Source organism: Phalaenopsis equestris, unplaced genomic scaffold, assembly GCF_001263595.1.
Source record: "Phalaenopsis equestris unplaced genomic scaffold, ASM126359v1 Scaffold000434, whole genome shotgun sequence".
NCBI lineage: Eukaryota > Viridiplantae > Streptophyta > Magnoliopsida > Asparagales > Orchidaceae > Phalaenopsis > Phalaenopsis equestris.
Genome location: NW_018164875.1, coordinates 790019 through 801653, shown reverse-complemented (window position 1 = coordinate 801653; position 11635 = coordinate 790019). Strand labels below are relative to the sequence as shown.

At 42.6% G+C, this 11635-nt stretch overlaps 1 protein-coding gene across 1 annotated transcript; it reads left to right on the top strand.

Moving 5' to 3' along the window:
• Positions 1 to 5382: 5382 nt before the first annotated feature.
• Positions 5383 to 6126, top strand: LOC110027651 (RNA demethylase ALKBH5-like). Its single transcript, XM_020729163.1, has one exon. The coding sequence runs from the start codon at positions 5383 to 5385 to the stop codon at positions 6124 to 6126; it is 744 nt and encodes a 247-aa protein (XP_020584822.1).
• The last annotated feature ends 5509 nt before the right edge of the window (positions 6127 to 11635 follow it).

Sequence of the window (11635 nt, the reverse complement as noted above, 5' to 3'; positions counted from 1 at the left end):
TCCCAAATAATAAAATTGGCAGGATTGAACAATTGAATAACATTGTCTCTAAAATACAGCCACACAGTAGGATAGTTTGGGAGATCACTGAGGATTCTCCTAAGAATCTATGACATCCCCTACCATTTACTTCCTTTAGACTCCTGAAATGATTATTCTCACTTGAGCCACTCTCACTTGTTTTTTCTATGTCCTACCTTGAAAACTTGAACCTTGAATTCTTGAAGACTAGAACCACTGATCATTATCGAGAGTTTTCTCAAGTGACTCCCGTCACTTGGGATGTAATTAACTATAGGAACTTGCTTCTATAGGGAACTTGGAACCCAGGTAAAATAAACCCTATTTAATCTTTGTATTAAATAGTAGATAGTTTGACTGATGAGATCCATTTGGTCTCATATTAAATTAAATTTTAAAACCTATTTTCATATTCTCTTAGTTTACAGGATTGGGTCTATCGCCGAGATTTACACTTATCTTTTGGGAGGGTGTAGTATTCGTGGTATCGGGCACAATTATGCAAACTATTGGACAAATGAGATCCATTTGGTCTCATTTTTCAAAAATTAAAACATGCTACTTTCAAAACTCAAACTATATATCTATTATATTAAATTAAATTTCAAAAATTATTTTCATATCCATATTTTCAAATAATCAATCGAAAAGTTGACCGACAATTTCTGGCGACTCCGCTGGGACTAGTTCCTCTCTCCATTTTTTATCAGAAGGTTTTGTCTTCATACATCGTTAGTGTGTCTATGCCCCTCATAGGCCAGATTATCATTCTTTCGTTGGCGTGTCTCGCTCATTTCTTTCTTGGGCAGGTATAGCCAACTTCTTTGGATTGCGGAACCATCTGTTTTAAGCATCTTTAAACAGAATGGTTCCGGATCATTTAGGGTTTAATATGGGTTGGATCCCCAATAGGTGTGTGGCAGGTTGCGAGCGATTTATCAAAGCGAGTTTGATGCGAAATCACCCCTCCTAATTTCAAACCGGGTCCTACATTTCATTTCCCTTTTTGAGTCTGAATGCTTGTGAATAAGTCAAGTTGGGACTTCATTCTCATAATTCTCACTTAAACTTTAAACATCTTAAATGGTTGTGAATAAACAAACATCTTAAACGAAATGCCCAGTTCATAAGACAACTTGTTGTTTGTTGATTTTAGTACTTGTACTAGAATTACAAAGCATAGGCCATTAACCGACACTTTGAAATATTTGAACGACAGAGACAATTTCATCTCCCAAGCTGATCTTTTCGTTCTCCAACTGCCTCAATTTCTTTCTAGATAAGGCTTCTCTTCATCAAGGCTCAAAGATCAAGTTTGGAACGGGCTTTGATGAGGTCGAAGTCTTACTTGGGAAGGCACCCTACGTTTTCATGAGGTCTGCCCCAACGGAAGTAGCTGAACCCTTAGCTGGATACAATTTGAATTGCAAGTTTGATTTTCCCCCGCTAAAGGAAGTTCGGGTTGAGGAAGTTCTCGTCAAGCCTGTCATCCCTACAAAGGAAAAGGTTGCCACCATGGATTTGCAGTTACTACGATTGTTGCCCAACCTCCATCTAAGGGGAAGGAAGTTCTTTACGAGGATGATTTGACTGATACTTTTGTTTCACTGCCGCCTGTGTTTGAGATTGGGTCTAGTTCTAAGTCCGTCCCATTAACCCGATCACAGAGGAGGAATCGTAACCGACGAGAGTTAAAGGCTAAGAAGGCACGAACTGCAAAAGTAGCTCTCATGGAGACAGATCCTCTCCCAGAGGAGACAGGGCCTCCTGAAACCTCACCTCTCCTCAGAGGGAGTAGGTTTCACCCATTGTCTCCCACTCTTGGAAAGGGAAGCGGTCGTGGGATTGCTGTTGCATTACCGTCATCATCTCTCCATCAGAACAAAAAAGGAAAGAAACCTGCACCTTTTACTGAAACCCGCCTAGTTTTCGAAAGACTGGCTCAAAAAGAGCACTATTCCGTTGTCGAGCTAATAAGAAGGATGGGGTGCGCCATTTCACCTTGAGTCCGAGCCGAGATTTTGAAGAGAGATGAACCCACTAGTCAGGAAACACCGCCGTCCCGCATTTCCGCCAAGCTTCGTCTGGGAAACAACATAGACACAGTTGATGTTGTTATAGATACTACTACCGTTTCCTCAAGACCTACAGAGCACAGATCAGTCAAGTCTCGTCTAGGTCCAAGAATACCACCTGTCGCTGCTAATGAAAAACCTCTGAAGATGAGTAGTGGCAAGAGACGATCCACTACTATATCTGCAGAGTACTAGCGGCACCAGTCTCGGGCAGATCGTTGATACTTTACACCGCGGCTTTAGACGATTCTCTCGGGGCCCTGCTGGCCCAGGTTAACGACGAAGATAAGGAAAATGCTCTCTACTACCTTAGTCGTCGTTTAATTCCGACGGAAGTTAGGTATCCTTCTATTGAGAAACATTGATTGACATTAATCTTCGCCGCCCAAAAACTCGGACATTACATGCTTTCTCATAAGGTCACCCTTATTTCAAGATTTAATCCGCTACAATACTTGATGACTCGGCCGACACTGTCTGGAAGGTTGGCAAGATAGTCAATAATATTGTTGCAGTTCGACATAACCTTCGTGTCCCTTCGCGCCATTAAAGAGCAAGTGTTAGCAGATTTTCTCGCAGCGCACCCACTACCGACCGAATTTCCTCTCAACAACGACTTGCCAGACGAACAGATAATGAGCCTGGAAATCTCCAATATTCAACGTTGGGAGCTGTACTCTGACGGAGCTTCATCAACAAGGAAAGATAAAGGAATGCAAACAATAGTGCCCGGCAAAGCAGAAATTAGACTAATATTCATCACACCGGATCAAGGAATGTTAAGATTTTCCTACCATTTAACAGAGTCATGTACAGACAACGAAATAGAATACGAAGCACTAATAACAGGGCTGCAGTTGGCAGTATCAATGGACATAACAGACATCGACATCTACGACGATTCACAACTCATAATTCAACAAGTAGCAGGACGGTACAAGATCTTCAAGCCCAAATTGGAACAGTAACACCGCTACACGATGAAATTACTAGAAAAGATTCTCAATGTGACATTGTATAGAATTCCTCGGGGAGAGAACGCTCTTGCAGATGCTCTGTCCAAGCTCACTAAGGAATTTACATGCGCACAAGAGGACTCCATCGACATAACAGTTCAAGGACTCCAGATCCTATCCCAAATTGACATGGATACTCTCCATAGACAAGATAAGGAAGAAACATTGATAGCAGTGACTGAGTCTACAGAGGATTGGCGACAACCGTTTATAGACTATTTGCGAACAAGGCAACTACCGGATGATAAGTCAGCAGCACATCAGATACAGAAGAGGGTCTTGTCATATGCCATAGTGGACAATGTCTTGTACCGGAGATCGTTCGATCAAATGTGGTTACGATGTTTGAGTCAGACAAAAGCACGTGATATTGTCAAAGAAACACATGCAGGACTTTGTGGAGCTCACCAGTCAGGCCCAAAAATGATAATGAAAATCAAGAGACTGGGTTACTACTGGCCAACAATGATGACCGATTGCACGAAAACCGCTAAGAAATGTCACCAATGCCAAGTGCACGGAGTGGTCTTGCATCAACCTTCGAATGTGCTACATCCTACAATTGCATCGTGGCCATTCGAGTGTTGGGGTACAGATATAGTGGGTCCAATAGACCCTCCGTCTTCAAAAGGCCACAGATTCATACTCGCAGCAACAGATTATTTATCGAAATGGGCGGAGGCGGTACCATTAAGAGAAGTCAAAACACATCACATCCTTCAATTTTTCAAAGATCAGATTGTATATCGTTTTGGCACCCCACGCAGAATCATTTCAGACAACGGTTCAGCTTTCAAAAGCATCAAAATTAACAGTTTCGTTAAACGACACGACATTGATTGAAGATATTCCATGGGTAGATGGCATGAACAATTACTAGAAGGCTTGTGGGCATACAGAACAATGTTTAGAACTCCTACACAGTCCACACCATACGCCCTCGTGTACGGAGCCGAGGCGGTGCTTCCCATGGAAGTACAACTCCCGTCCCTCAGGATAGCGGTGGCAAACAAGATAATAACAGAAGAGAACGCCAAACTCTGACTCAAAGAGCTTGAAAATTTCGAAGGAAAAAGACTATTAGCGCAACAAAATTTGGAGTTATACCAAGCGAAGATGATACAGGCCCACGACAAACTGGTCTGCCCAAGAACGTTTAAAGTCGGTGATCTGGTCCTTGTACTCAGACAACCTATTCTTGCACACCGCAAAATAGGAGGTAAATTCAAACCGACTTAGGAGGGACCGTTCATGGTTGAGAAGGTTTACTCTGGAGGGTCCTATCAATTGGAAGATTGTCAGGGCGATAGGCCTATGCCCCCGATAAACGAGAGATATTGAAAGAAATATTATGCATCTTGATGTTTTAAAGATCCAATCTTGTTCTTAGAAACAAAGATGTGATAGTTGTCTATGACTGGGTCCAATAATAAATTATCTTTTATTTCACAACTTAAAAAATGAAAATGGGCATAATGACTTTTCACAAAATCTTGAATTTGAGTTCTGAATCTTTATAATCATAATAAAAAAAAGCAATCACAACTGAGTTTTGTTTTCGTTTAAGTTGAAATTCAGCACGCTGACCTCTTTGTTTTCCTGTTTTCTGCAGGAAAATGTCGGGCAAGAAGCTGATTTTCTCCTTAAAAAACGACATTAATCTCGCACTGAACGGGCAAGAAGCTGTTTTCCTGTTTTCTGCCGGAAAATCAAGCAGAGGTAAAAGATCAGAAGCCTGTGCTAGAGTTCCGAAGCAAGCAGGAAAACATACTCACAAAGAAGAGGAAACTTGAAGAAGTCAGCAAGGTAGCTCAAACTAATGATGGTCCAGTGCAGGAGACTACCAAAATAAGGTCTATGGTCATGACAGCAGGGGGTGAGCTCATCAGTGCCCCTCTGAGGAAGATCCCATGACACGTTCACAACGGAGGAACCTCGCTCGCCGCAAGCACAGGGTACTTGCCCGTCTAGAAGAAAAACAATCAAGTGAGCCAGTTATAGAAGATCTTCTAACCATGCAAAAAGAAGAGTTACTGGAGCAATCAGTCAAGGGTACCTTACCTTTCCGGGCAATAAACCAGTCAAGAGTTGAAAGCCAACGAAACTCGCACACTCGCCAAATACACGCCCCCCACGTCGCGCGTAACACATATAGTTCAAGAAGCTCTCCCAACTGCAAAGGAGAATGAAAAAGTCCAAGACATTCAGCCATACGTCCTACCACTTGGTAAGCTAAGGAAGTTCAAATAATTTCAGAGGAAGAGTTGGAGATGTTCCAGAAGGTCCGAAAACAACGTTTTGAACATCGTGAAAAGATACAGGGAAAATATATCAACATTCTTGAAGGACATGAATTACATACCGACGTGTTTTCTGAGAGTGAACAAAGGGGGATAGTTGACTATGTCTTCTATCTCAGAGACCTGGGCCGAGCAGGTCGCTTAAGAAAAAGGACTTATTCTGAGCCTCAGAAATGGATGAGAGGAAAAAGACGGATCACCATTCAGTGTGGTTGCTGTTATAACTTCACATATGATAATGAAGGAAATCCCCCAGGGATTATAAGACACGACGAGATGGCTCTGATACCAACCATTATAAAGAGGATGATCCAGAAAATGGTGTTGTGGCATGTATTGTCTGCCAACTGCGTGCCTAATAGCTGCATAATAAACATTTACGAAAAGGGGGATTGCATCCCGCCACATATCGATCATCATGATTTTCTAAGGCCGTCCAGCACCATCTCGTTCATCAGTGAATGCAACATTTTGTTCGGCAGTGACTTACAGACAATCGGCCCAGGAGAGTTTCGAGGCTCAGCTGAAATTCCTTTACCCCTCGGGTCAGTCCTGGTACTTAAAGGAAATGGGGCAGATTTAGTTAGACACTGTATCCCGGGAGTTCCGCGGAGAAGAGTTTCAATAACCTTCAGAAAGATGGATGATAGTAAGGCACCGTTTGGGTATCGACCTGATCCAGACCTGGAGGGCTTACGACCTTTGGAGTTGTGACCTCCTAGGTACAGCACGCCTCTAAGCATACATAAAGGGACTCCGGTTCTGGAATGTATTTTAGAAGGGTTAGTCTCTGCCTAACTCCGAAGATGCGCAAGCAGATGCTACTGCTATGATTTGATGACTACGACACAGATGATGTTATCCTATCTTGTATCACTGTACTCAATTTCAGCAAAGTTAACAAAGTTTGATTTTTCTTCAACAACTTGCAGAAGATCAATACGTTTTCATAGCTGTCACTCTGTGTGATTGATTTAATAGCCGTTGAAACAAGTTTGTCCCGTTTTGAACAAAACAGAGAGACAAAAGAACGATGTGAACAAAATTAAGTTTAATAACTTAAATTAAACATTTTAAACCACAACAGAACAACATTAAATCAAATAAAATCAAAACATTTTAAATCCGGAACCACGTTCCAATCCTGACCCTGTTAGGTTGAACCTCCTCGGCCTATCATCATTGTCATCTCTTGACCCAAAATCTTCTACCATAGAAACTCTGGGTCCTCTCATACTTTGTTCATGGAATTTCGATGAGACTTCAAGTCTACGATAGCTTGCGGAAAGGGTCTGACGATTTTAATCTACAGAACTGCACCTTTCTTTTGTTTTTCTGCCCATCAACGGACAAACTATAGTCATTATGAAATGCACAAAATTTCATAATTACACAATTTGCACAAACTTCCTACAATATACACATTTTCGCTACCTCTAAGAGTTGGAAATCAGGCCCAACGCCTTCCTCCCCAGTTTAACAGACATTCTTTTCCTGATCAGCTCTTGAGTTGGGATTCAAGTCCAGTGCTTTCCGAGTTGGGATTCAAGTCCAGTGGCTTAGGTTGGATGTTAGTCATAGTGCATTCCTTCCTAATGTGATAGGCATCTGCACTACTTGTAAGGTTGGAAATTAGTCCCAGCGCCTTCCTTCCTGATGTAGCAGACCTCTTGAGTTGGAAATTAATCCCAGTGCTTTTCCACTCCTTCTGATCATTTCGACATCGCTTAGATTGGATGTTAGTCCTAGTACATTCCTTCCTAATGTGATAGGCATCTTTGCTACCTGCAGGGTTGGAAATTAGTCTCGGTGTCTTCTTTCTTGATGTAGCAGACTTCTTGAATTGAAAATTCGTCCCAGTGTTTTCCCACTCCTGATCATTTCGTCATCGCTTAGGTTGGATGTTAGTCATAGTGCATTCCTTCCTAATGTGATAGACATTTTCGCTAATTGTAAGGTTGGAAATTAATCTCAACGCCTTTCTTCCTGATGTAGCAGACTTCTTGAGTTAGAAATTAGTCTCAGTGTTTTCCCACTCCTTCTGATCATTTCGTCACCGCTTAGATTGGATGTTAGTCCCAGTGCATTCCTTCCTAATGTGATAGACATTTTCGCTAATTGTAAGGTTGGAAATTAATCTCAACGCCTTTCTTCCTGATGTAGCAGACTTCTTGAGTTAGAAATTAGTCTCAGTGTTTTCCCACTCCTTCTGATCATTTCGTCACCGCTTAGATTGGATGTTAGTCCCAGTGCATTCCTTCCTAATGTGATAGACATCTTTGCTACATGTAGGGTTGGAAATTAGTCCCAGTGCTTTCCCACTACTTCTGATCATTTCATCCCCATTTAGATTGGATGTTAGTCCTAGTGCATTCCTTCCTAATGTGATAGGCATCTTTGCTACCTGTAGGGTTGGAAATTAGTCCCAGTGTCTTCCTTCCTGATGTAGCTAGCAGACTTCTTGAGTTGGAAAATAGTCCCAGTGCTTTACCACTCATCGTGATCATTTCGTCATCGCTTATGTTGGATGTTAGTCCTAGTGCATTTCTTCCTAATGTGATAGACATATTTGCTACCTGTAGGGTTGGAAATTAGTCCCAGTGTCTTCCTTCCTGATTTCCTTCCTGATGTAGCAAGATGTAGCAAACTTCTTGAGTTGGAAATTAGTCTCAGTGCTTTCCCACTCCTCATGATCATTTCGTCACCGCTTAGGTTGGACGTTAGTCCTAGTGCATTCCTTCCTAAGGTGATAGACATCTTTGCTACCTGTAGGGTTGAAAATTAGTCCCAGCGCCTTCCTTCCTAGCAGATTTCTTGAGTTGGAAATTAGTCTCAGTACTTTCCCACTCATCCTGATCATTTCGTCACCACTTAGGTTGGATGTTAGTCCTAACGTATTCCTTCCTAATGTGATAAGCATTTTCGCTACCTGTATGGTTGGAAATTAGTCACAGTGCCTTCCGATGTAACAGACTTCTTGAGTTAGAAATCAGTCTCAGAGCATTCCCTCTCAATCTGATCACTTTATCACCTATTACATTGGATTTTAGTCCTAGCACATTCCTAACTCATGTAACAGACATTCCAACTACACCTTAGATTGGATATAAGTCTCAATGTTTTCTTCCCTAGCGTAGTAGACATTTATCGTCCACAGCGTAGCAGACATTTATCGATCAGCTCTCAGGTTGGATACGAGTCTCCTAGTATTTCCTATTTAACCTGATTCCTTCCAACAAATATCCTCCGCGAATTTAATACCTTCGCTATCGCTAGGGCCGAATGTGAGACCCCGTGTTTTCCGCCTCACTGTAGCAGACATTCTTTCGACATTCACTTACTCACTTGGGTTGGATGTAAGTCCGCGTGCCTTCCTTCCCAATGCGACAAAGGTTTTCATCACTTTTTCTTGAGTCGAATATGCACCCTTGTGCTTTACTTCTTGACCAGGTCTCCACACAACATCAAAACAAACCAAATCAACATTCGAATCTTCAAAGTTCAAACTCACAATCTGAAAACGCACCTTCAAATCCCCAGCGGAAACTCTCATCTCTCTACTTGAAGCCTTTCTCGAGCTAAGATTTCCTGAGTCGGAACCCCAGCTTGAGTTCGATTGCTAAATCCAATTCAACATCTGGTCCGCTCTAAGTTGGTCTACTTACACGGACTCTTTGGTTTTGTTGATCGCTTCGGTCAACATCAATACACGCGATGTGCTTGTCTCGCACACCACACCTATAGGGGTTCATTTGTTGACCTCATTTTTGGATGAGGTATTCACTTCTCTTTTTAGAGCCTAGGGTCTAAGTTTAGGCTTCTCTTGTTTGACCCTCCTAGAAGACTAGTACGGAACCCACACCATTTAGAAAATTCGAGCCACCTCGTCACTCCTTCGAGTTTCGCATGGGCGGTCCCAAATTCCGTTGAGTTGATTAGGATCGACACATGAAACTCGAGTAAAGTTTCTACACTAATAGAAGCAGCACCTAGGAAACCCCTTGGCGACCCGAACGCTCGATAACGCCGCATTTTGCACACGCATCGCACCCCACACAATTTTGGATTAAATTGACTTGCCTGTCAGCAAACTTGTTCGGACGACCCCGGATGACGAAACGGACTGTACCGACACGTCCGGAACGTCGACATTAGCTAGAAAGGACACCCATATTGCATTGGTTCCACACTCGCGCGAACTGCATGAAAATTGATGCACGTTTCTTTTAATTAGCGGGGCACAGGTTCGGGTTCAGCCCAGGCTCAATTCGAGCTCGACACAGGCTGAGCACAAGCTAGGATTATTTCAAACTTTTAAAATTCAAATTTTACCTCCTAATTCCATCTTAATTAGATTTGATTAGGGGTTAATATTTACCTAATATAACTGCCCATATATGGAAGGCATTCAATAGCCCGCTCGATGCACCTGTAACGACTATTAGAGAGGCGCGGGATACAAATCTCGCTATATTTTTCCTTTCTGCACTCAATTAGCTCGCCCTCTCCCCGCATCGAAGCCGCAGATTGCTGATCTCTTCACCCGCACCGAAGCCGCAGACCGCTCCGCTCGATCCCGTCTCCCCGCGTCGAAGCCGCAGACCCAGCTCTCTCGCCTGCTCGCCTGCTTCCTCTCTCTCAACCGAACTCCTCGCCTCTTTCTCGACACGTCACCTCGCCTATCCCTTTCTCTCGACAGAAGAACCCCGCTCGACCAGCTCCCTGCATCCCTTCTATCGGCTGACCGACGACTCCTCTTCCAGCCTGTAGCTGCTCGGCGGAAACTCTTCTGCTCAACTCTTTCTCGCCAGCTCAGGAAGCATTTTTTTTTACTCCGATCAAGGTCGTTTTTTTTATAACTCGTTTACTTTACCCGATTCCATTAGTTTTCTCGTCTCTTACAAAGCTTCTATAGCTTATTCCGTAAAATGAAGTGCCTGAATTTAAGAAATTTGCTTATTTCTTTTACATTAATCTTTTTCTTTACCATGAGATATAAAAATTGAATTACTTAAGCCAAGATCATGAATCCCTCTACACTTGCCCATATGCAGATTTTATAGTTCCTTTAAGCTCATCCTTTTGCTTAGCTCCCGATGCTAAAAATTATATATTATTTTTTTATGAAGGCTTTCATATATATTATACATCATTGCATATTTATGTATGTAAAACCTAATCTTTGGTTTTAGAATGGAAACACCTTTCTTTTATGAGAAGGATGTCTTCGCATGCTTAAAGATTTACACACTGATTTTGGGCGTCTTGTGAGCTTGTTTTGGGGCTTAATTTTGTTCCATGTTGTTGCCCCCAATATTTGAAATGCATGTTGAATGTAATATTTGGTTTTTGGAGGCCTTTTGAGCTTGTTTTGGAGACTTGATTTTGTTCCATGTCGCTGCCCCCAATATTTGAAATACATGTTGAATGTAATATTTGTTTTTTTTAAGTCTTTTGAACTCGTTTTGGAGGCTCAATTTTGATCCCGGTTGCTGTCGAGTATTTGAAAACTGCTGTAGGAAGCAGTTTAAGCCTTAGAAAGTGTTGACCAGCGTTTGGAGATCCTGTAGGAAGCTGTAGGAGAGCCGGGAGAAGGGTTTAGTTACTGTTTGGAATGTTTGGAGGTCATTTAGTTGATGTTTTGAGTGTTTGAATGTCATTTAGTTGCTGTTTGGAGTGTTTGGGTGTCATTTAGTTGTTGTTTGGAGGCCGTAGGAGCGCTGTTGGAGCCTTAGAGTGCTGTTGGGGCCTTAGAAAAGCCTTGGGAGTGCTGCTGAGTAAAGCCTTGGGAGTGCTGCTTGGGCTTTAAATTTGTCGTTTGGGAGCTGTTTGAGATGTAAGACTGCTGCCCATTGCTAATTAAGGGCTGTTAGGAGTGTTTGGAAGCTATATAGAGTCGTAGGATCGCCGTACAAGCCTGCTATTTGCTGCCCCAAGCTGTAAGAGCTGTAGGACCGCTGCCCATTACTTCTATTTGCTGCCCAGTATCGTAGGAAAATCATCTAGTGGCTGCCCACCACGATTTGGGTTCGTAGGAAGCCACCTAATAGCTACCACCGTTTGGGTTCATAGGAAGTCATCTAGTAGTTGTCCATCACTGTTCGGATTCGTAGGAAGTAGGTTCATAGGAACTCATACAGGCGTTATTCGAAATTCCTAGCTACTGTTCGGAGTCGTAGGATCACCGTACACACTTGCTAGTTGTTTACCGGAGCTGTAGGAG

What these genes read in the sequence shown, in the direction of transcription:
- LOC110027651 (XM_020729163.1), top strand. Translation starts at nt 5,383, where the DNA reads ATGTTCCAGAAGGTCCGAAAACAACGTTTTGAACATCGTGAAAAGATA.